Source organism: Cyprinodon variegatus, unplaced genomic scaffold (assembly GCF_000732505.1).
Source record: "Cyprinodon variegatus isolate N-32 unplaced genomic scaffold, C_variegatus-1.0 Scaffold902, whole genome shotgun sequence".
NCBI lineage: Eukaryota > Metazoa > Chordata > Actinopteri > Cyprinodontiformes > Cyprinodontidae > Cyprinodon > Cyprinodon variegatus.
In genome coordinates this window covers 194,911-219,538 of record NW_015151355.1, presented here as the reverse complement: position 1 = coordinate 219,538, position 24,628 = coordinate 194,911, and the positions used below count along the sequence as shown (strand labels likewise).

At 43.6% G+C, this 24,628-nt stretch overlaps 2 protein-coding genes across 11 annotated transcripts in view; one reads left to right on the top strand and one right to left on the bottom strand.

The window, feature by feature from the left end:
• The window catches only part of prrc2c (proline-rich coiled-coil 2C), a 33,024-nt gene extending 22,873 nt beyond the window's left edge, over nt 1–10,151 (top strand). For 2 of the 10 annotated variants that reach the window (XM_015397994.1, XM_015397988.1), the window contains exons 16-34: nt 327–490; nt 594–748; nt 1,214–1,604; nt 1,683–1,768; nt 1,847–2,041; nt 2,116–2,373; nt 2,466–2,558; nt 2,635–2,736; nt 2,828–2,999; nt 5,732–5,944; nt 6,017–6,138; nt 6,218–6,372; nt 6,455–6,686; nt 6,764–6,901; nt 6,972–7,166; nt 7,246–7,346; nt 9,244–9,370; nt 9,556–9,789; nt 9,872–10,151. In XM_015397994.1, the coding sequence (XP_015253480.1) occupies nt 327–490; nt 594–748; nt 1,214–1,604; nt 1,683–1,768; nt 1,847–2,041; nt 2,116–2,373; nt 2,466–2,558; nt 2,635–2,736; nt 2,828–2,999; nt 5,732–5,944; nt 6,017–6,138; nt 6,218–6,372; nt 6,455–6,686; nt 6,764–6,901; nt 6,972–7,166; nt 7,246–7,346; nt 9,244–9,370; nt 9,556–9,789; nt 9,872–10,126 (3,388 nt within the window). In that variant the 3' untranslated portion in view covers nt 10,127–10,151. The remainder of the gene's footprint in view (nt 1–326; nt 491–593; nt 749–1,213; nt 1,605–1,682; nt 1,769–1,846; nt 2,042–2,115; nt 2,374–2,465; nt 2,559–2,634; nt 2,737–2,827; nt 3,000–5,731; nt 5,945–6,016; nt 6,139–6,217; nt 6,373–6,454; nt 6,687–6,763; nt 6,902–6,971; nt 7,167–7,245; nt 7,347–9,243; nt 9,371–9,555; nt 9,790–9,871) is intronic. The other 8 variants (XM_015397991.1, XM_015397992.1, XM_015397996.1 and 5 more) reach the window with 8 other exon arrangements.
• A 2,632-nt stretch (nt 10,152–12,783) lies between these two features.
• On the bottom strand, nt 12,784–23,672 carry myoc (myocilin, trabecular meshwork inducible glucocorticoid response). Its single transcript, XM_015397977.1, has 5 exons — nt 23,089–23,672; nt 17,806–17,871; nt 17,606–17,692; nt 16,517–16,728; nt 12,784–14,023 (listed from the first exon to the last, which is right to left on the bottom strand). The coding sequence occupies exons 1-5, from the start codon at nt 23,582–23,584 to the stop codon at nt 13,442–13,444; spliced, it is 1,443 nt and encodes a 480-aa protein (XP_015253463.1). The 5' UTR covers nt 23,585–23,672; the 3' UTR covers nt 12,784–13,441.
• Between the last annotated feature and the right edge of the window lie 956 nt (nt 23,673–24,628).

The following is a 24,628-nucleotide window of genomic DNA, read 5'->3' as shown; positions in this document are numbered from 1 at the left end:
GTCATATGCTTCGTTGATCTGATTGGTTTATTTGGCCCGTCTATCACCAACATAGGCCAATCAGCTAACCAGTATTTTTGCCCCTTCCCAAAATTTCTTCAGCCTTCAGATGGATATGCGGAGCAAATCCATCTGGCAGAGTCAGGTTACTTGAAATGTCCCAAATTAAATTTCTGGAAGATTTTCAGTAGATTTAAAACGGATAGAAAAAAGCCTGGGTTTCTTAATGTTTCCTTAAAACAGTCATTTAAAATTGATTGAACCTCATCTCTGAACCTGGGAGTGGATCAGGACAGCCCTGATCGATTCCTGTTTTTTCTCATCAGCCCTGCAGCTCAGCAGAACTCGGAGACGTCGGTCCCAGCAGCTGGAGGAAGCTCCCAGAGAGCTGCCAAGGATCAGCCTGCAAGACGCAAAGATGAGGCCAAGCAGCCCATCAAGAAGCCAAAGGAGAACGCCCTTTCTCAGTTTGATCTTAACAATTATGCAAGTCAGTAATGCTTCCATGCATCATCTCTATTTACTAATAAAATAAACACACTGTTTATTCCATGGTTGCAGTGGGTAAATAACTCTAACTTGGTTTAATTTAGGTGTTGTGATTATTGATGACCATCCTGAGGTGACCACCACAGAGGATCCACAGTCCAGTGCCAACGATGATGGTTTCACAGAAGTAGTTTCCCGCAAGCAACAGAAACGACTGCAGGACGAAGAGAAACGCAAGAAGGAGGAGCAGACGTCTCAGGTAAGGATCATTTATGCTGTCCGATCAAAAAGAACAAATATTATACTCCCGTCTACCTTTCAGAATTTATTCTAAAACAAGAAAACTCTACACATCCTACAAGGGGTTATTTTGCAGCTATCTAGATTTAGATTCTAGTTTTTTGTTTGATTTCTACTTATTTATACACAACAGAAAATTTTGCTTTGTGTTTTTAGTTTTATGAGCAAACAACTACTCATAAACTAGTCTTCATAAAGAATTTCATATGTGGTGTGGGGTAATGCAATCCAGATTATAATAGATTAACCCAATAGGCTCAGATGTTCAGGGAATGTTTGAAATGTCCAGAACATCATTATATAAAAAATACACCTTTAAGAACGCTTTGACAGATTTAGTTCTGGAAAATGTAAGAAGTTAAGATTAATTTCTAGGAGTTCTGGTATCGTCATTTAAGTTAAAATGAATCTAAATCTTCTCCAGAATTGGGGTAAGAAAGGTTCCGGTGAGAAAAGCAGAGGAAGTGGAGGAAAGCTGCCACCCAGATTTGCCAAAAAGCAGTCATCCCAGCAGCAGCCTCAGCAGCAGCAGGCTGCACAGCCTCAGCCTCCTGCAGCCGCCGCCGCCCAGCAGCCGCCACCGCCGCCGCCTGTCTCTGCAGCGCAGCATCCTCACCACGCTCCCTCACAGCCTGCTGCATCTCCTCAAACTCTAGAAGGAGCGGTGGCTCCTCTACCCTCCATTCCTCCGGCTACCGTGGAGTTCACTTCAAAGACCCTCCCCCCTGCGCCTGCACAGCCGCACAACACTCTGGGTACAGAGCTGTGGGAGAACAAGGTGGCGGGCTCCGCTGCCCTTCCTGATGTCAAGAAACGTAAGTCTGAACTGGTTTGCGGCTCAGTGGTTTTGATCAACACGGTCTGAGTGAAATGTGTAACTTTGTAAATTCCAGTAGGTCCCATCAGCCCTCCTCAGCCCCCCTCTGTGAGCGCTTGGAACAAACCTTTAACCTCCTTCACCGGCACCGTCTCCTCTGAGGTAAGTTTAAGCTCCTACATGAACAGACTCTGACCTCTGTTCTCCTTCCATGCCTCAAACATGTTTGTCTTCCTGTAGGGTGGGAAGCCCGGAGCTGACGGCTCTGTGGAGTTAGGCATAGACAGCATTCAGTTTGGAGCGCCGTCATCTGCAGGAAGCACCGACAGTGACGGAGGACCAGCCCTGCTGGAAACCGTCTCTGAAAGCAAACTTCCTGCTCCCAAAGAACAAAGACAGAAACAACCACGAAGCGGTCCAATCAAAACCCAAAAGGTAAATCTGTTTATTAATGCAGCTCCGCATCCGTTCTCCATCCCTCTGTTGATCCCTCATCTCTGCTTCGTTAGCTTCCTGAGATGGAACCAGTAGAACCCAAGGAGTACAAGCCAGGTCCCATCGGAAAAGAACGCTCTCTGAAGAACCGCAAGGCCAAAGACGCACGCGGAGCCGAAGCTGAAGGGATGGAGGGAGGAGTAACGGGTGGAGGCGTCAGCAGAGCCACAGACTCCAGTCCTCCCACCAGTGACACCACAGTACCAGAACTGGGAGGGGACATCGAGGGCATGATCACCGTCCCCTCAGCAGAGTACTCCAGTAACTCCAAGGTTGGTAGAACCTCTGTTCCCTCATGTCTCTGGTCTGCTGACTAAAAAAAACGACAAACATCTTGAGGTGGTTGATTCTTGTCTCTTCTCAGGAGTCTGTCACAGACTACACCACCCCCTCCTCGTCTCTGGCGGACAGCGTTCCCACAGGAGGCAACAAAATGGAGGACAGCTTAGTGGCCAATGTGGGTAGAAATTCTGAGCCTGAAATGTTAAAAAAAAAAATTAGGGAAAATGTGTTTATACTGATTTATTTTCCAGGTGGCGCTCCCCCACTCGCTGCCCCTTCCTCGCAGAGAGACCCTACAGCAGAGCTCCAGCCTCAGCACGGTTTCTCCTGCTACTGTTGACCTAACACTAAAAGTAAGGAGAATATTCTGAGCCCCTTACTGTGGGGAGATAAAATGACTTTTAATGAAAATTTACTAATCACCGTTTCTCCCCGACTCCACAGATGGAGTCTGCTCGGAAAGCTTGGGAAAACTCTCCCAGTTTGGAGAAAAGCTCTCCAGTCACCTCCTCGTCCTCCCCAAACACCTCCTGTGCTTCCTCATACTCCTCCTTCTCCTCGGCCTCCATGCCCCAGATCCCCGTGGCATCCGTAACCCCCAGCACTTCTCTGCCAGGTAACTTAGCCCTCTGTGTATAAAGCGCATACTAGGGGTGTAAATAATAATCGTTTTGTATCGATGCATCGATCCAAAAGCCGTCGATCCGATGCATCGACATGTCCGCAAGAGAATAGATTCATGTTTTTTTTTTTTTTCCTCCGGTCTATTTTTATCCAGTTGCTCCTGGGCGTAATTCTCCCTCCCGTGCTGCGGTGGCGCTAAACCTATTTTGCTCTCCTACCTCGCTTCCTGGTTATACTCTTACAGCAGTTTGTTGCAGTGAGCTTGATGCAGACATTTTTAAATTATGCTCAGTATTGAAGCGTGGTCTGCGCTACACGCTGTGGGTCTAGATACGGCCGAGGCGGCGAGGAAGTGGGGGCGAGTTTAGTCCGACGACGGAGGGACATGAGGGCCAAAAAGAGCGGAGATCCAGGTGGAAAAAGGGTCCCAGCGTTCTCGCGCACCTCGCTCTTCTAGCGGGTCAAACTTCACGAGTTGTTTTCTGTAATTTCGGTCATAAAAACAAAACAAGCCGGCCTCCTGTTTGCGGTCAGCTACAATCTGGGAGAGGAGCAGCGGAGCGTCTCTTAAGGGGCGGTGACGTCGACACGCTGGAGCCGCCTTCTTCTTTTTTTTAATGGCGGTTGGCAAACAACTTATAGGTGCATTACCGCCACCTTCCAGAATGGAGTATGGACCAGACAAACTATTATATTCTCCCTAAAATACTCGTTCTTCTTAGAAAATTAAAAATACTACCAAAAACTACATCCCCAGATGACCTTTGAAACAATTCCCTTATATCTAGTTTATTTTTATTCCTGTCTAACTCTCTACACAACATCTCTCTTTCCTGAGTATATTTATTACATTCTAAAAAAATATGTTGGACAGTTTCTCTGGAGCCGAGGTATTGCATTGAACTCATTACACTGATTATCTGCAGTATTTTTGCAGTATTTTTTGATGCAACTTTTCTACTTCTGTTATTTGCTGTTGTTTCTAAAGAAAATGCATAATGATATTACAGCTTTCATTGATTTATTTCAAACTTGAAACTTTGTTTAGCCTGTAAGGTGTAAAAAAAAAAAATAAATAATAAAGGAAAAATTTAACCGATTAATCAATTAATCGAATCGAATCGAATCGTGGTGTATTCTTGAGAATCGAAAATAATCGAATCGTTGGGTCAGGAAATCGATACTGAATCGAATCGCCATGATGGATGTGATTTACACCCCTAGCGCATACAGCGCCTGCTTAATGAACTTTACCACATTTATACAATCAAAAAACAGAATTTTTTTGGCATAGTCAGGGATCAAGCAGTCAGGCAAAGGAGAAAAGCATAGAAAAAATATGGTACTAACAAACAGACTCAAAATGAAGAAAAAAAATTGGGCCAAAAGAAGATATCAACTAAGACAAATCTAACCAGGGATAACACAATGAACACATAGGCTAGCCTAAAAACAAGGAGGGGAGGGGAGGGAGAAAAAGTTCAACTAGAAAACACATACTTATACAGGGTTCCCGCGCGTCATTAAAAGTAATTAAACGATTTTATGAAAATCAAGGCCTTAAATAGCATTAAAAAGCATTAATTTCAATGTCTGGAGGCATTAAAAACTACAAACACTTGATGGAACAAAAACATTATTCACAATTTATGTTGCCTACAAACATTGTTTTGTTTAGAAGGATAGTGATGATCAGGCGGAACCTATAATCGACTATTGCGTACAGCCGGTGCATGAAGTCGAAACACTCGATGCAATGTGCTGTCTGTGTCGCATGTACGTGCTGCGGCGAAAGAGCGAAGCTAATTTTAGGATGGGAGGGGCGAAAATGTAACTTTCAGCAAAAGTGGTTTGAGGATGAACGATTCAAACCTGGTTAAAGCCCGATGAATGTAAACCTGGAGAAGCATTTTGCAGCGTGTGTAAAAAGATGCTCAAACTTTGTACAATGGGCGTCAGGGCGGTGAAATCACAAGTCGGCCATTGAAGGCAGAGGCAGTTAACCGTGCCCAATTTCTTTGCTGTGGCCAGCAACCCAACCCCCGCTGTCACCACAACTGTAGCGGCTGCTACAACCACCTCTCCTACGGCGACTGTGACCTGCGAGCAGTATTTGGCTCGAACGCGACTTTGGAAGCCGAGGTGCTCTGGTGTCTGAACCCTGCAGTGAGGCACCACTCTTTTGCATCCAACGATGGTGTTTCTGAGTTATTTCAGACAATGTTTGCTGATTCTGATATAGCCAAATCTTCAACCTGTGGAAAGGACAAAACCAGCTACATTATAAAATTTGGATTTTCCCCTCACTTCAAAAACACACTGATTTCTACAGTCAACAAGACAGGACCCTTTGCTTTAATGTTTGATGAAAGTCTGAACCAGTCGACAAAAAGTAAACAACTAGATGTCCATGTGCAGTTTTGGAAAAGCGGTTGTGTCCACTCCCGTTATCTCGGATCCAAGTCTCCCAGTATCAGCTGCTTATTGGAATCCTCCACTTCCTTGTGTTACACCAAATTTCCTCCTCCAACTACTTTCAACCTCGGTAAAAGAAAAACAGTTGGTAATCTTGACAGCGTTTACTAAATGTGTGCACCCACATTAGCAAACATCCTAAATTAAATATGCTGTGTGAAACAAACGTAAAATACTGAACTAGTTGGAGGAACCTCGGCAGGCATTTATATACTAGAAAAACACATTAAATAGACTGTGTCCAACCAGCAGGTTCTGGTACCTACACCACATCGTCCCTCAGCACAAAGACCACATCAGCCTCCGACCCTCCTAACATCTGTAAGGTGAAACCGCAGCAGCTCCAAGGCGGAAGCCTGTCCTCCTCCACCAGCAGCAGCTTCTCTCAGCTGGGCTGCGTGCCCCCCCTCCTGCCTCAGCAGCAACAGACCCCACAGGTGTACGTTTCCCAGGCCGCAGCAGGTGAGAGAAATCCCTGAAGCTCAACACAAATTGATGCAAAGGCCTTTTAATAAACGAGTGATGCTTGATCAGGTTCTGCAGCTCAGATTCCAGCCTTCTACATGGACACTAGCCACCTGTTCAGCACCCCGCACCCTCGCCTCGCCGCCCCTTCTCTGGCGCAGCAGCAAGGCTTCCAGCCGGGCCTTTCGCAGGTGGGCTTTTGTTTGTCACAGGTAAAGCAGACACGTTTAACATGGCGTCATAAACGGAGCTTGTTTCTGTGCCACGCAGCCAACAGCAGTGCAGCAGATTCCCATTCCCATCTACGCTCCGCTTCAAGGCCAGCCTCAGCACCAACACACCCACCAGGCTCAGCTGGGACTCGGCACCGGCCCGCCCGTGTCTCAGCCACAGGACCTGTTCAGCTCTTCACTTCAGCCTTACAGGTAAAGGGAACCCTCCGCCTGCAGCTCAGAAATGCCTCAGGAGGCTTTTTAAAGGACACAGCGTTTCTGCTCGGTCTCTTAGGTCACAGCAGGCGTTCATGCAGGGCAGCTTGTCCCAGCCGTCCATGATGCTGTCCGGACCGTCCCTGCACAGCTACCCGGGGGTTCAGGCTCCCGACCTGGGCAAGCCTCAGTCCAGCCTGGCCTATCAGCAGCCCTCCTCCACCCAACACATTCCCATTCTGTTTGAGCCGCCGCTCAACCAGGCCTCAGGGATGGGAGGGTCCCAGCTCATAGATACGCACCTGCTGCAGGTAACACCCCCACACAGGTTTTCACATCACTTCAGAGTCAGAGCTGTTTCTATTTATTTCTCATGTTCATTCACAAGAAGCATTTGGCATTGCTGACTCCTCAGGCTCGCCAGGGGATGAATCAGCATTCTAACATGTACTCGGGGCAGGTGCAGCAGCATGGTCAGAGCAGTTACTATAGCAACACGCAGTCTCCCAGCTCTGCAATGCAGCAGGTAATGGTTAAAATAAAACCAGTTAATGCAGCTTCATTTCCCAGTTGATTCGTTTACTCCTTTTTTAAAGGTAACTGTCCCTCTGCCTGGTTCCCAGTTGTCTCTGCCGAACTTTGGGTCAGGAGGTGGTCAGCCTCTGCTCGCTCTGCCGCCCACTCCTCCCCAACCCCAGCCTCCAAACATCAACCGCCAGCCCCCGGTGTCTCAGCCCTACCGAGGCATCATGGGTCCAAACCATAACATGATGCAGCCTCCAACCAGCAAGGTGCTGCGCTTCATTCTGTTTCACCACAGCTGAAGGTTCTGACAGGAAGCTTATCAGATATTATTCCTACTCGTTACAGATGGACATGGATCTCAAGCTGTTCGGCAGCGGGATGGACGTGAAGCCCGGGACTCCTCCAGTCGGCGGCAGGAGCACCACCCCCACCTCCAGTCCTTACCGGTAAACCTCAGCCTATCAAAGTGTTCAAAAACCACTATTGTCCAAATGAATTACTTCCCACCACCTGATCCAGAGATGAAACACAACCAGATGTACTTGATCTATGTAAACAGAAAGGTTGTAGCGGTACACAACATTCACGGTTTGGTATTTTTTCAGTTCAGTATTTAAAGAAAAAATAAACACCAAGATATATATTGTTTTATTCACAAATGTTACATCAAAGCCAGTATCGGGTTTTGCAGGCCAAAGACTTCCCATTCCTAAGGGGTGGAGCTGTTTTCAGTTCAATTTGCATGTTTTCTAATCCATAACGAGGCTTTTGTTTAGGCCACTTTATAACCCTGGAAGTCAACGCTTCTCCAGACATTTGGAATCGAAAAACCTTCCTGGATGGGAAGAGAAACGTCTTCACACTTGGAAAACTACGACGGAGTATTAGGGCCAGGCTAGAGATTTTATTATTTTTTTATTTTTTTTCTATTTCGAGAATAAAGTCGTCAAAATTGAGAATAAAGTCGTCAAAATTGAGAATAAAGTCGTCAAAATTGAGGAATAAAGTTGTCAAAATTGAGGAATAAAGTTGTCAAAATTGAGGAATAAAGTCGTCAAAATTGAGGAATAAAGTCGTCAAAATTGAGGAATAAAGTCGTCAAAATTGAGGAAGAAAGTCGTCAAAATTGAGGAAGAAAGTCGTCAAAATTGAGGAAGAAAGTCGTCAAAATTGAGGAAGAAAGTCGTCAAAATTGAGGAAGAAAGTCATATTTTATGCCAACTCTTACAAGAAGCACTTTCTTCCATTAAATGTGGAATGTGGAGCATCATGTGAAGTTAAACTTTGGCTTCGGTTTGACAAATCAGGAAATCTTTTAGCACCAGCGTAGAACTGGACATTATTCTCATAAAATTTTTTCTTTATACCTTTTTGGAATAACATCAAAGCAGTTTTCTTGAATGAGAATTTAAATAAGAAAATATGCAAAAACAAGATTTTTTTTCAATGAAAAATGGAAATTCTGCTTGTGAACCAGTTCCCACAGAGTGCATTAAATGAATGGATTCCCATCTAAGGTCATCATAAAGCAGCATTCAACAGGAACATCTCATCCTCGTCTCAAAAATTAAACATCACAGCAGTTTTCTCTTTATATAATTGCTTACCTCAATGCTGTAGTGTCGGCTCGCTGCGTTCGTTTTGTTTACCTTTTTAACTTGGTGTTACTGGGAATCAAAATGCTGCCTGAGGGGACTTAAGGTTGGAGGGAGCTTCTTTCTTTAGCTCCTTACTTTCCTCTGAGATCTCGGTCTCCACAGGCTCTGATGCCGTAGCTTAAGCTTATGTGTGCGAGAAAGTGGAAAAAGGCCCGTCGTTCAATAGGGTCTGACAGCACAGATTGACCAAATATAACGCGATAAATATGCCCGGCTAAATAAATGATTATATCTGCTTCAAACAGGTCGCTACTGGGTCTGCTGTTCCGACCGGTTCCATACAAATATGCAAACCGTTACTGCTCTAATAATGACTCAGCTTTTAAAAAAAACCAACTTGTTCTGCATTTATTTTACCTGATTAGTCTGAAGGAGTCGGATGGATCTAAACTAAATGGCTGAATAAACTGTGGTATTTTTCCTGCATTGATTAACCCTGTGAATTAAATTTTTTTAATTAAAATCTGTTAATCCAGAGCTGAGTTTGGGGGGGGGCAGTAATAATCCAGCCGTTCTGACTAAAAGCAGGGAGATGGATCACATAACCGCTCTAAGTTTCTGTTCATCAAAGAACAGCAGATAATATCTTGTGTATAAATCATTTTGTACAAATGTTCTTTTTTTTTTCTTTGCCCTTGTCTTGCTCTTTGCGTCACATCAGTGGTTTTCTGTCTGCTTGCTGCAGGGCCAGCTCCACTTCTCCCAGTAGCCAATCCAGTAAAATGAACAGCATGCTTTACCAGAAGCAGTTCCAGCCCAGTTCTGCAGGCCTGAGAATGACTCAGCATTTCCCCGGCCAGTTCAACCCACAGGTAGCACACCAGATCATGATGCATCAACATTTTGATCTGATTCATGATGCAGCGAATGCATTCCGTCAGACATGCAGCCCGTTGCCTGGAAACTAGATCATAACGTCTTTAATTGATTAATGGTTTAGCAGAGGAAAATGTTTGTGGAACCTCGATGCGTCTCTGATCGTTGACTTTTTCTTTAGATGCTGTCTCAGCCCAATATCGTCTCTCCTCTGGTTCGCCCTCACCACGCAAACTCCTTTGGAGGAGGAGTCCAGCGCTCCTCAATGGGTCCTCCTATTTCACCCAACATGAGTGGTGGGCTGATGCCTCACCCCCGACCCCAGCACAGTCAGCACCCTCCCAGGGGCCCCTCTGGCTCCTCCCTTCCACCCAGAGGGACACAAGCAGCCCTGAAGGCTGAGCAGGACCTAAAGGTAGGCGGTGGCTCTATTCTCCGTTTTAGGCTGATTGGTTCGTCCTGATTGGTTCATTGATTTTTCCTCCTGTCCTCTGAAGGCAAAGCAGCGCGCTGAAGTTCTTCAGTCGACTCATAAGTTCTTCTCAGAGCAGCAGCAGCAGCAGCTGAAGGCCCCTCAAGTCAGCAAGCCTCGGCTCGATCAAGGAGGAAAAGCTCCGCTCGACCCGTCGGCCACCAACCACCAGGCAGCCGTGGAGCGACCGGATGCCGACAAACCTGCTGCATCCACGGCCAAGCCCATTCGAACTGGCCCCATTAAACCACAGGCCATCAAACCAGAGGAGGGCAAATAACGAGCCGCCAGCCCCATCGAGACGACAAAACATCAGGATGGAAGAGAGACCCTACCCCCATTTACACAATCACAGCCTCCTACCAGCCCTGGAGGACAGCGTGGGGGAGGAGGAGGAACCGGGGGGGAGGTCGGAGGTCGTCCTCTTCCTCCTTTCTGCCCACCCTGCCGCTCTGCAGGTGGGCCGACTTTCATCATACTTAGATGCTGATAAACTTGCTGCTCACGTCGTTCCATAGAAATCCACCATCTGACTGACGGAGAGAGATCTGAGAATTGCTGCTGAGTTAGCCGTTTTTATAGCTCGTTTTAGTTTGACCCCCCCATAGCTTCAGATATATTATTGGAGAAACATGTTTTTGTTTACAAAAAGAAATGAATAAATCAGTTTGTTTCCTTAAGAAGATATCCTATGTATGGAAGCACACCTTTTGTTTGACCAATTAGAACTAATCCAGAAACGGTTGGAACAGCTGCTGCACCAAGACATGAAATCAAAAATGGTTTTGTTTTATCAGAAATGTGAAAAATTTGCAGCGTTTGATTGACTGTAATTTTTTTTTTTTCTGTTCTTGATTTGTCTGCCTGTGAGCCTCGCGCTCTCATCTCCTTGCCTGAGAGCTCCTCCTGTGTCCAGGTGTGTGTCCGTTCCAGGTGGGAAAGTTTAGCGCTGGACTCTGTTTAACGTCAGCAATGCTGCAGCGGCGTGCTCGCGGCGTGCTCGCGGCGCGCTCGTTGGGTTGAGTTGATAAAGTAGGATCACATAATTCCAGCTGCTCCGCAGTGGGAGCAGTTATCACACATCCTTGCACTGCTTTCACACCCATCCCAGAGTGGTCACCAACACATTGACACACCTCACTGTATACAGGCATCCAGAGCTGCTGCTAATGACTGATATCAGTGCCCTTAGCTAGTGTTTTAGCAGGACAGGGCTGCGTAGAGGAACAGATTGACCCTTTTTGTTTGAGCGTGCATGTTGACCTTCATAATGAGGAGGCACGGGATGAAGAACAAGGAAAAAAAAAAAAAGATGCAATGCGAAGCCACAAATACTAAAGCGGTTGTGCAGAAGGACTTTTATGTTTGGTTTTGTCTTTGCTGATGAGAGCAATCAGTGCCGTTTTCTTTCTCTGCCTCACTTCCGCTGGCTGTTCTACCCGCAGCGACGCTCTGGTGTTGGAGTCGCAGAATCCTCTTGAAGTGTACGGTAGTATGCACCCTGAGATGGAGAGGGACTCCCTTCACATCTGCCCTAGCTGGGGGAGACTCCTTTATTTGGAGAGGGAGGGAGGGAGGGTAAAGACTTTTTGTTTTTTGTTGTACAGGGGTTTCATCACTGTATTAAGATATGTACGGTCTTATTTACATTCTCTTGGTTTGGTTACAGAAACTAATAAAAATAATATACTGTTATTTGTATGTTCTTCTTTCTTAATGTATTTCTGCTAAACTGTGTTTATTATGATTGATTATTAGGGCCAGAATAAATTCCTAACATTATGAGGATAATGCAGCATTATAAAGTTGTAAAATTGCGAGATTTAAGTCATCGTACCACAACCAGCATCAGACCAGCACCATTAAACAGCAACCTGAGTATTTGAGCTACTTTGCTAAGACTTAATATTTCCTTATTTGCTCAACATTCTTCATTTTAGGGAAGATGGTGCTTCTTGTCAGTTTTCATAAAATACATTGATCTCATAATATTAGGACTTTATGTTACAATATGCTCATATTACGACTTTATTCTCTTATAAAAAGAAAAAAAAAACTAGCCTGGTCCTAATACTCTTCTGTAGTTTATAGATCACACCACTGGGTGTCAGTAGAGAGCTACTGTCCTCCACCCAGAGACTGATGCAGCCTCTTCCAGGCTGGTGATGGTATGCAGACCTGCTGCCCTCTCAAAACGGCTTTATTGGGTAAAAGATGATGTTTGATGTAATTATCGAGTTTATTTGGCCTGAAAAATGCTTAAAGATTAGATTAGAAAAAATATATTTTTTCTTTTTTTACTCTGGTGTCTAAAAATGCATTGCTTTGTAGAATCTTTTCTTTTTCTTCCTGCATTATCTTCCGGTTTCCTTTACATCCTTTTTTGTTTCACTTTGTTCATAGTTTTTCCCCACATTATTTTCGTTGCCTCCTTTGTTTCCTTAATTCCATTCATTAATTACTTTAAAATTTTTCTTTCCTGGTCTTACCATGTCCTGTCCTTCACACTCTTTGCTTTCCTTCCTATCTTCCATCCTGACTCGTCTCCTTTCCTTTTCCATCCTCTGGACCTTGTCTATTTTTTATTTTTGTGGTTTTCTTCCCATCATTTCAAAGTATTATGCTTCTTTCTGTATCATCTTCTCTGTCCTGCATATTGATATTTTTCCATCATCTTGCCTGACTTCTTCCTTTCCTTGCATCCTATAATCTTTCTAGCTCAAATTTGAAATATTTTCAGTAAGTTAGAAGTGAATTTTAGTATTTTAATGAGCTTAAAGTTCTAATTCTGTACACTGCTTTAATATGAAACAATTTTTTCTGAGGAAGTTCTTTTAAAACAACCTTTTGAAAATTGACTATTCGACTACTCCTTCCATTAAGCTGGTTCATTTGACATATTTTTGAAAAATGAAAACAAAAACTTATTTATAAAGTTTATTTTATGATTTTTGGACATAATATTGATTAAACTGTGCAAATTACATGCAATATTCAATACAAGCTGCATGGAGGCAGTTTCAGTGACAGATGGCTGATACGTCACTGCAGGATATTTAAAACCACAGTTTGCATCACAGGGTTAATGAATCACACATTTATTTTTTTCCGGGGAGTGGGTTAAACTGACTTTTTTTTTTCTTAAGTCCCCAAAATAAAGCTTAACATGGAAAACAACACAATACATATGGATCAAAGGCGGTAAAAAAATAATTCCTCTGAAGACAAAAATGGTGGACCACGCCACAGCAAAAAAAAAAGGAAAAGTAGACCTGCTGAGGGTGCAACTCTGGGGTTTCTTTGAGGTTTGGTAGCTGAACGGCTGCCGCTCTATGGAGAGACAGAAGGGCCAAATTCTACTAATCACTGAGGAATAATGATGGGGGGGGAAATCTGCCAGAAGACAGGTTTCTGGTTGCCCCAAACAGTTTCTAATTTCAGTCCTTATGATTGAATAAACAGATTTTTATGTAATTTCAACAGAACGGTTGGAACCAACTGGTTTCCATAGATCTGTTGCTGCCGCTCATGTTATGGTCTACAGCTGAGAGTCTCTGAAGCAGGAACAGAAGAGCAGCAGTCCTCCATGACGGCCTCAGTTGGCCTGCTGACGGCCCAGCCTGAGGTCATAGGTCACCAGGTGGAAGTTATCCCAGGCGAACAGCTTCCTCTGAGCCAGGCTGTAGTCCACCATGCTGTTGTAGCCGTACTTGTTCTTGAAGGGGATGGATACGGCCCTCCCTTGGCTGGTTCCGGTGTCGTACACGCGGTTGATGGTGGTTTCCCGAGACGCGTAGCTCGCCACGGTGTACAGCTTCCCGCAGATCATGAAGGAGTTGGCCACAGACGCCTTCCTGATGCTGGTCTCCCAGCTCCTCTTCACCTCCAGGCTGTTGGGATCCAGCTTGGAGATCACAATAGCTCCCTGAGCCTTACTGGTGGAGTAGACGGCCCACAGCCCCTTCTCATCCACAGACAGGTCGATGTCTGTGTAGCCCCCCCAGGAGTAGGGGAACTGGCCGTGGAAGCCAGCATGGGGGAGTTCCCGGCGGGCTGCCACGTGCTCAGCAGCCAGATCGTAGCGGATCAGTGTGCGACTCAGCCGCCTCTGGTAGTACAGGGACCCCCGGTACATGGTGGCGCCGGTGCTTTCTAACGGGTCTGGCAGCAGCAGCACCTGTTCCAGCAGAACATCACAACACAGTTTAGGATGTTTGTCCAATTTATTTAGATTTTGTGTTAGATTTCTTTAAATTAGGGCATATTAATAAAGTGGAGCAGCCGAGTTAAACGCTCTCATGTCCTGCAGATAAAAGTCCTAATAGTCAAGCTTGCATTAAACTCTGCCATCTTTAGCCAATGTTTGAAGAAAACATTCTTGCTGCAGGTCTTTCATAAAGTCTTGTGCAATCTGTGCCGATTTAGATTATGACATTTCCCCCTTTTTATGCAAGTAGTTTTAAACAGGTAGATTAAATCAGGTGTTGGTGTGCTGGGGGAGCTGGGGACTCCTCTTTCTTTCGTCTTTTCTCCTTTTTTTCTGTTTTTCCTTTCCTGTTCTACCTACATCGCAGTGTCCATATAATCTGTAACTTTCCCTGCATAATCATAAGAAAGCTATTTATATGCATAAATCAAGCGGAACACTATGCCGATAGCCGTACTGCTTCACTTGTGAAAGAAAAAACTTTTTTGGCATCAAGACAGTTATTCTTATTGCCACATTGTCAGACAGGACACTGTTAAAAAAAAAAATCTATACGGTTCCAACAGGAAATTTAACGAGCAAAACATCCACATTTTCAAAATAAAGACAAACTATACTTTCCTGCATCCTTTGCTAACAAATAGACGCATATATTTAAACATCCGTGTTTTCTTGATAAAACATGGCCAAACATCTTTTCCATTGTCATCACTTACCTACTTTTATCAATAATCATTCTGCATTAAATTGATATTTATAAGTACTTATACCTACATAAGTTGATTATTTAATGTGTTTTTATGAAAATAGTTTTCTATGATTTCACTGAAGACTCCTAGATGACTTCCAGAAACATCATTTTATTTTTATCATTTTACCCCATATTTAACACAAAATGTATTTCTGAAAAGATTATGAACTCTGTACTTATCTTTAATGTTAGTGCACTGATGTGCATCAATTAACCACCAAAATGGTAGGGGTGGCCAATGATTGGCTAAGGGTGGCCCTGGCCCCCCATCTAGCTTCGCCCCTGCTCTGAGGGGGTGTCTAGAGTTCATTTTTCCATCACAGATACAGCTTTAAATATCAGTCAGAAAGTTACAAGTATCCAACAACTCATTGGATTTTTTTCTCCTGCCACATTTCCATAAAGGCCAGATTTACAGAAGGCACCATAGTTGCCCCGTCTTCTGCAGCTCCTCCAGAGTTACCATCTATCACTGGGCTGTTTCTAATTAAAGCTCTCTATCAGGTCATCTTCAAACCTGACTCCTTCTGAAACTCTCCACAACATCCTCCCTCATGATGCCCTTTATTCTTTAACAAACCTAAAAAAAATTCAGTAATATGTCAGCAGGTCACAGTTTCAGATTTCATTTAGATTTTTCATCCCCCTTGATATTAATGCTCTACTTTGTCATTATCTAGGACAGAGCTGGGCAATTCTGGTTCCTGGAGGGCTGTATCCTGCAACTTCTACATCCGTCCGTGCTCCAACACACCTGAGTTACCTAATGCAGTCAGTTCCTCCAGAGTCCTCTCCATCATCTAGTGACTTTATTCAGGTGTGTTGAACCAAAGACACATCTAAAAGTTGCAGGATAGCGGCCCTCAGGAACTGGAATTGCCCCCCTGATCCAGGACAGGCATCATGGAGGGCCGCTGTCCTGCAGGTTTTAGAGGTTTCTCTGCTTTAGCGCAGCTCATTCTGATGATTGCAGTTCAGCAAAAGCCTTTTTCTTCTTCTTCTAAGGTTTTAAGGCAGTTGGCAAACTAGTTCAAATGCATGACCGCCACCAACTGATAAGGAGTTAAACAAGGAAACGGGAAAAAAGACTCATCCCCAGAATAAATAAAATAAATTAAAGAAAAAAAATTTTTTTTCCAAACTGTTTAATTTAATCCAACATAATAAATACTTAATCAAATTTGTCCTCAAAGTTTCTAATTAATCTTTAACTTATCATCACTCTGCCAGTTTCTGATGGTCCTACTGGTTTTCCCATCATACTTTCAACCGTTTCCAAGTTTAAATCTCTGACTTCAAGATACTTTTCTGCAGCTTGCACTATTATTTTGATTTTATTTTGATTCTTTGTCGTCTGAGCGCTAAAATTGATCACTTCTACCATAAAAAGTACAAAATCTTTCTTTTTTACAATCAATGAGTCTTCTACAATTTTGGGACGCTGCTCCAGAGGTTTTGAACTTGTAATTTGCTTAACTGTTGGTTTGGGTCTTTCTGACTGGGACGGGATTATTTTTGCAGCTTATTGCGAGCTCTAAATTCGGCAAAAGCCTTTTAATCAACTATCCATATAAATGAGCTGTGCTGGAGCAGGGAAACCTCTAAAACCTGCAGGACAGCGGCCCTGAGGACCGACTTTGGGGGATGCCTGATCTAGGATATTAAATCCAAATACAATCCATTCAAGTTTAAGGTTCTGCTGTGATTCCTACCTTGGAGGGGAAGCCTTTGGAGAGCTGCTCCATGTCTTCATACCCATACAGCTGCCTGATCTCAGTGCCAACGGTATCGATGCGCCACAGCATGTTGGGTCCATAGGGGGAAACGGCCTCAGGATCCTGCATCCAAACCCCATATTTACCCGCGATGTTATCGGCCTTCCTGTGAGTGACCGGCTCCCCCACAGCGATCAGCTCCCCGCATCCTGCAGAAAGATGGACAACGAATGAGGAGGGGGGGCAGAAAGATTTACCAACATGTATTCAACAGAAACCAAAATAAAGATGTGAACATTTTTGTATCAAATCGCATCAAAGCTCTGAGATGTTTTCTCTAAAAGAACAAGAGAAAAACCCAGAAGTCTGACGAGTCATCATCAGAAAAACAGCTGATCATTCTGATCCTAAAACCGACTGTTAGAGCGGTAACACAACCGGCAGGTTTCATCTGAGTCACCACCCTCAGAGGAGAGGCTCTAGAGAAAATGATAAGGTTGGTTTTATATTTATCTCTTCCTAAAATACAGCGTTCCTCTCAGGTTCCGGATGTAGACCCAGATTTTAGGTTAGACACCAGCAAGCCTTATAAATACACCCATTACCATGTGCTTTGGTCTCAAATGAAACAGAACGATGTTCTGTGATGTTTTTTCCTCATGAGGCAGATTGATGCATACTTTAGGAGCTTTAGAGGAGCCTGGGATCCACCCTGGGAAGGGTTAGATTAAATGACAGCCTCGTTAAAGGTGCTTTCCCTCCTCTTTTATGAGGCAAACATGAAACTCACAGGGCCCCTCATACCAACGTCGAGGCACGGCAGAGGTATTCTCACCCCACATGCCTCGGTATTAATAGCTGTATTTGCTTTGAGGTTGTCAGCAGGAGGGATGGGGGTCATGTTTGCTGGCTCACACCAATGATGGTGGATGGAACTGGCTGGTATTAGCATCTCTGCTTCATACTGCGTTCCTCTGGTGATATTCTCTCAAAGGAAAAGCAGGATTTGGCTCAGAGGGCTTCTGTAGATCATCCGTATATTTTTTTGGGGGGGAAATTGCTGCAGTTTTAATGAAAGACAGAGACCTGTGTTGTTGCTGTCAGGAGCAGGAACCTCGGTCACCTCGGCCTTCAGTTCCTGAAAGCCCATCGGTCCGTACTGCCAGGCTGAATCTGAAGCCAGAAAAGATCGACGGTTTAAGTATTAATCAATGTGCAGTAAAATAAAAATAAAAAACAGTGGATGAGCATAAAGTTGGGTTTCTGTGGAAGGAAACTGGTCTCACCTCTCAGGTTGCTGCTGTCGCCCTGCCTGTTGGGATTGGTCATGAGGTGGGACATCTGATTGGAGCCTGGACACAGAGACGCACGTCACAGCTAGACCGGGATATATGTGCCTGTCTGTTATACTAATGACAGCGAGGAATGTGACATTTAGGGAACCATTTGAAGGAGGGATCAAGCCCTCGTTAGATGCTGGTTCCCTGCTGGTTTGGAGTCAAACAGTTTGTAGATCAGCTCTGAATGCAGACAGGCTCACTTTAACTCACCGACACGCTCCGATCTAAAACACTCAGTCAGGAATCTGACTGTATTTGTGGGGCTGATGGAAGGAGAATCACCACCCCCAATTCTGTACCTGAAAGCCATCCCCACAGCATGACTCTCCCACTGCCGTGTTTCACTATCAGAACTATAGTTTTAGGATGATGTGCTGCTCATTCCAAAAAAGTAAAAAAAAAAAAACAATCCACTGGATTTTGTTTCCAAGTTTGAAGATGTTTTGTTTCCAGGAAGCTTTTTCAACTCAAAATGTCAGAAATATTGTTGAGTTCCAGGCTTTATAAAGCAAAGCCTTGTTTCGGCTTAGAAACATGCAAACTGATCCTGATGAGCGGCTCCGCCCCTTTGGATGGGGGTGGTTTTGTTTCGTTGTTAGCCTGTAATAACCGATACCTGTCTATGTTTTGGAAAGGGGGAATTGAAAAGCTTCCTGGATGGGAAGCGAAACGTCTTCACTTGGAAACAAAGTCCAGCAGATTTTTTTTTTTACTTTTTTGGAATGACTGACCTGGATGACTGAGGATCTTCACCAGCTGATGATGAGCTGCATCCATTTTTCTACATTTTGCATGTAGATAAAAATGTTTGATTCTGCTCTCTGAGGAGAACACGTGTTTTACAACTGAGGTTAAGCTGGAACTTATGAAATGTACTTAAATAGATTGAACTGACTTTATATTTCTGTAGATAAACTATGTTGGTGACATTTCATGAAAATATCAGCTAATTTAATTCAATAATTATTTAAAACTGTGATATAGTCCACAAGGTTAAGAATATCTCTTTTATCTAACACTTTGTTTTTGTTTGTCATATTTCCATAACCCAGTGTGACCCTTGTCTCTGTTTTTCCAGCTTGTTTTCCTCTCAAACCGTTGCAGTGAAAAATAAACCTTGTCAAACAGAATCTGATAAACTGTAAGCAGCTCTGTGTGGAAACTCCTGGTGGTCTAAACACAACGATGATTACAAACTACAGAAAGAAGATGGCCGGATGTGTTGTGATTAAAAGCGATGGTGTGTGGTGGAGCGGCGAACTTTAAACGTCAACATCTGTTGTTGATGTGCTGCGTTAATGATCGGTAGTTTGGTGAATGGAAGTCGGTGCTGTCTGGAAAAACAACAACAAGGACTTTCAAAAGTATTTGTAACCCATAAACTTTTACCCGTTTAGTCACTATTAGAAGCTTTGCCTTCAGATGTCGGCCTTATCTGCAGCTGGAAGCCTTTTTCTTTATGTCTCTATCAGCTTTGCAGGATCTAGAGGCCTAAACGACCACCTCAGTCAGTCCAGACAAGGCCTGTGTGCTGACATGTGCCTCTCAGCAGCTTCAGCTTTCCTTGCGCAGCCTGTCAGTTTGACATACAACCATTGGCTGGTAGCTTTTCGGACTTGTCATCAGGGCTTGTTTTAAACTTCTCCATAATTTGGGTTCCTAGAATTTTCTTTAGGGGTGTCTGATTCAAGGGGCTGACTACAAATGCTTACCATATGTTTGACCACCGATGTATAGTTTACCTTTGGATTTACAGTCATGCTCTACTTAGTGGGGATTTCCCAAACTAAATGGTAGGAAATTCAAAGTTTGAGGTTTTGACGCTACAAAAAAACAGAAAAAGAAGGGTGTGAAAAGTTTTGGAAGGCTCCTAAGTTACTGGATTAATAAGTCTAGGTGGTGCTGATCTTTCTGTTAAAGTCTTTTTTTGGGGGGTTCTTCCATCCTACCACCTTTTCTGGGACAGTTAAAGGTAACCCTCTCCAGGCAGATGTTGCATATTTGCAACAGCTTTATCCCACTTAGCTAATTACTCCACATCCATATTTTAAGAGCTTTTGTTACTCGGAAGTACAACAGAAGGACTTAGTTGTGCATTTGCAACAAACAGTTTCTCTCCAGCTCACCAGATAGCACTGCTGACTCACTTTCAAAATGGCTGAGTCACTGAAACCGATTTTCTAAGGACCAATTTCATGTAAGTATCACTACCAATTTCCATTATTTTGAAATCAATACTACATATATGAATCATGAATGTGTTTAGATATTTTATCTCCCCTGGGTTTTTCACCAGAGGCATCTCGATTTGAATGTTGTGGATTCGCAACGTTTGCCCAAACAGGCACCAATGGAAGCTACATGCTTTATCTACTAGTTTGCCTATATTTTGAGCAACAGTTTAACAGAAACGGCCTTCTCAAGAGGTTTTGAGATGTCGACGGAGAAGAAGTTTGAGAAAAAGTTGTCTCTAATTTTGTGAGAGAAATTTTTTTTTTTCCGAATTTTTTTTTATTAATTTTTTGTTTGTGACATTTAAATAAAGTTAACGTTCATATCAGATTCAGTCTTCAGTATTAATTTACCACTCCGGGCCATTGTTGCAAATCTGCAACATCCCAGAATTTATTGCATGTGAAGGTCTCTCTCAAAAAATTTGAATTGTATATTACTACCCCATATAATATTTTTCTCCAAATATAAGATTTTTCCTGCAACTGCAACTTAATTTGAGCCTGAGAGGAATAAAAACTCGTTTTTTTATGACTCCATATGTTGTTCCAACAATATTAATGACTGTTTTATGGCTTGGCATCCTTTAATGTCACCCACTATATTATATAAAGAATTTTGGTGTCTGACTGCCTCTCTGTTTTATTTATATATTTTTAAATAAGGTGAAATGATTTAATAGATCACCATCATGTAGAACAGACTTCAGGGTTCAGATCACGTCCCATTCAGGAAAGATTAACACTATGTGAACCAAGTACTCGGCTGGTTTGGGTTACTGCTTGTGCTGTAAATGTAATCTAATGCTTATTCTTAAAGCATAACATAACCATTTCAGAACATCAGCTCGTATATTTTAAGTATTTAAAAAGGTCACAAATAGTGTTGGGGTTGTAAGCCATAAAAATCCCATCAAAGGCTTTCCTCTTACCTACAAACTTTCCAGAATATCTTGATTTATTGTTGTTTCTCCTATGCTCCTGCAAGTCTGGATGATCTATTCTGCATCTGCCTGTCACCCTTAGGGGGGCCCTTCCTGTGTGTTTCAGTCTGCAGGTGAAAACATGAGGAGCTAAGCCCATAACTGAGAGGATGCAGGGCTATACGGGCCTCCTGAAGCACAGGGAATACAGACGGTCTTACAGGAATGGAAAGATTTATCGGTCCAGGAAATCTCAACGTTAAAAATAAATGATGCAGAATTCCAGGTGGGTGTAAACTGAGGGATTCTTCACTGGGGGGTAAAACTTCGCTCTCAATCTGCAGGTTTACTAGTGAGTCCTAGAAATCAAAAGTAGAATGGGAGGCAGATCTTTTAGTTATCAGGCTCCTCTCCTGTGGAACCAACTACCAGTTTTAGTCCGTGAGGCAGACACCCTGTTTACTTTTAAGGCTAGGCTTAAATCTTTCCTTTTTGATAAAGCTTCTAGTTAGAGTTGCTCAGGTTATCCTGAGCTATCTCTATAGTTCTGCTGCTATAGGCTTAGACTGCTGGAGGACATAGGGACCCCTATTTCATCATTCTGCTTCATTCTATCTCTATTCTCCCACTCTGCAGAATCTGTTAGTTCAATCTCTAACGTTCTGCTCTCTCTGCTTTTTCTCATAGTAGCTTCATCTGGTCTGTTCCTGTTTGGCTGTGACTCCATCCTGGAGAGAAATATCAGCTGTGCTGCTGCCATCAACACCTTTGTTTCTAGATGTTGGAGCTTGGCCTGTTTTCCAGTGTAGTCCTGTTTCTCTGACTGTGACTAACTGGATGTGCTCTCTTCATCCTCTGACATGGGAGCTGGCTCGGAGCTCGTCTGCCTGGCTGTGTGTTTCCTGGACGGGGCCGCCTGTGGAGCTGGTTGACAGTTGCCTTTTGTATCTATGCTTCTTTTTCTATGTCTGCTTCTGTCTCCTTGAACCCCAGTGGGCCTCAGCAGATGGCCGCTCACACTGAGCCTGGTTCTGCTGGAGGTTTCTTCCTGTTCAAAGGGAGTTTTTCCTCTCCACTGTCGCTACAAGCATGCTTAGTGTGAGGGATTGCTGAAGAGTCAATGAGTCGATGCAATCAGCTGGTTTTCCTTAGATAGAAAACTTTGAATCAATCTGACTGGTGGATCTGGTGGAACTGGAAAGTGCCTAAGATGAAATGTGTTGTGAATTAGCGCTATAGAAATAAACTGAATTGAATTAAATATAAAAGAAGAATGGTGACTGTGGGAAGTGTTTAGTGAAAAGAAATGCACCACAGCACATCGGAACAACAAAAAAATAATAAGAAGAAAAAGGACAAGCTTTGCCACGCTGAGGGGAAACACCAGCCATAAAGGCTGCACAACTATCCATAAATATAAAACTGATCCTCTATGGCTGCCTTCCAGCTTTTCTAAAAGCAATGTGGGGGGGTGTTTACATGAGCTGGGGGTGTCTAACTGCACGATGATAGGCAACCAAAACATTACTATTCAAACACACAGAGATCTATGTGGCTTTAAATCCTGAATGATTTCCCTCTATGGCATTAAACCCTTAACTCTCCAATGCAGCAAATAATAGTGACTTCATTGTTTAGTCATTTATGTTGTTTCATTGATTAATTATAACAGAAATAAATGTAACACATCTTTCAAAGTATTTTGCCTTCTTGATAATTTACGTCTGCACTTTTTATGTGGTATAAATAACATGAATTAAAATGTAAAAATCCCATTAGTACAAAGCTGTTTCTTTATGTTTTCCTTTTTTATAGAAAAGTTTGTGATCCATGAAAACAGCTTCTTAGAATCTGTGCAGAGCCATGATAGAAACAAGAGACGGACCAGAATGCATGACTGTAGGAATAAAGAGGTTTGTTATAATAGGTCAGAAATACAGATAACAAAATGATGCACTCACAATTATAAGTTAAATCATGCCTTTTTTTACATAAAATGTAAAAAAAAAACAAAAAAAAAACAAACAAAACCAATTTACAGCTTTTGTGTTTCTATAACGTTGTGTTTCTCTTACCAGACACAGGTCTGCCTCGGCCCCAGTCCTGTTGGGGGGAGCTGGGGGCCACTGCTGGATTCTGACCCAGACACGGTCTGCTCCTCAGCCTCTCTGTCTCCCTCCTCATCTCCTCCATCCGGAGCTTAAGCGTCTCCAGCTCCCTGGCCAGTCTCTCCTTCTCCCCTTGCAGCAGGTTCCTCTCTCCCACGGCCCGGTTGAGCGCCTCCTGGAGCTCAGGTTGCGGTCTGGCAGCGGCGCCCTGGTGACCTCCTCGTGGTTGGACATCCTTTCCACTCAGCTGGGACACCAGTGCCTCCAGCACGCTGAGTCTGTTCTTCAGGCCCTCCACCTCTGGACCTCCACCCTGTGGGCAGGTGGCCTCCATGGGACTGGGCACGGTGAAGGTGTATTGGCATCGCCCACTGCGGTCGTTCCCCCTCCACAAAGAGGCTCGGTCCTGGGCATTTCCTCGCAGCAGGAGACCACATATGCACAGCAGGAAAACAAAGAACATCTTTCTGACACCACCTGCTCAACCTATACTGATCTATCAAACCCTTTTCCTAACTGATCAATCCTGTGATTGAGAAACCTGATCTTTTATCCAAACTAAAATCAAGTTTTAGCTGAGATGTTTGTCTTGTTCTTCCTGTTGGTGTCCTCTCCCTCCTCGTTGTCCTGTTCCTATTTTCTATGAGCAGCTCTGCAGCTCTGAGCTCTTCCCAACTGCTCTGGTGTATTTATAAGGTCTGGAGGGGACACAAGGAGGGAAACTGGAAAACAGGGAGGAGAGGAGAGGTGAGAGGAAGGGAGGGGGTAGTGGGAAGGAAAAGGTAACAGGAGGCAGATGGAAGGATGACGAGTTCTACATAATCTTAAATTTGCTTTGCATTTGTAAAATAATGTTTCTAGATTGTAGATTATTAATAATCTCACCCGGAAAATCTTTTTTTTGTCAATCATGCATCATAACACCAGATATGAGGAGCTTATTTAAACACGGTGCTCTTAAATGTAGATTTTTCTTTCTACTGACATCTGATAACAAGTCTCTGCAAACATGGATTTAAATGGATATTCATGGAGAAGCTGAGGATTATTTTATTTCTGTGGTGTCTGAAGGGAACAACTTGTTTAATGCAGGTTGACTGGATTTACCTTTGACCTCCACATCCAGATCAAAAAGTCATCAGCCTAGCCACGACAAATCTCCTGCAAGAAAGATGTTCACTACTTTAAACTTGTTACAAAGCCTCCATTTAAGTCCCTCTTTAGGGTTTCAGTCCAGCGTGATGGTGGGAAGTGATCCCTGTTGGACACGGTTACCTTCTGAGGGGCTGGTGTCTCCTTACATGTGGTTAAGGGGGTACTAGAGTTTGGATATGTGACGCTGACCTCAGCACACAGTGTCCCCTTCAGCTGATCCTGGGTCTGCATGGAGGCCATCCTTCAGCCTCCACACAGTCTCTGCAATGCTGTATACCAACACTGTCAAGGTTAAAATGACTTTGATTAACTTTTTAAACCAACTTTATCCAATTCAGTTTATTTATATAGC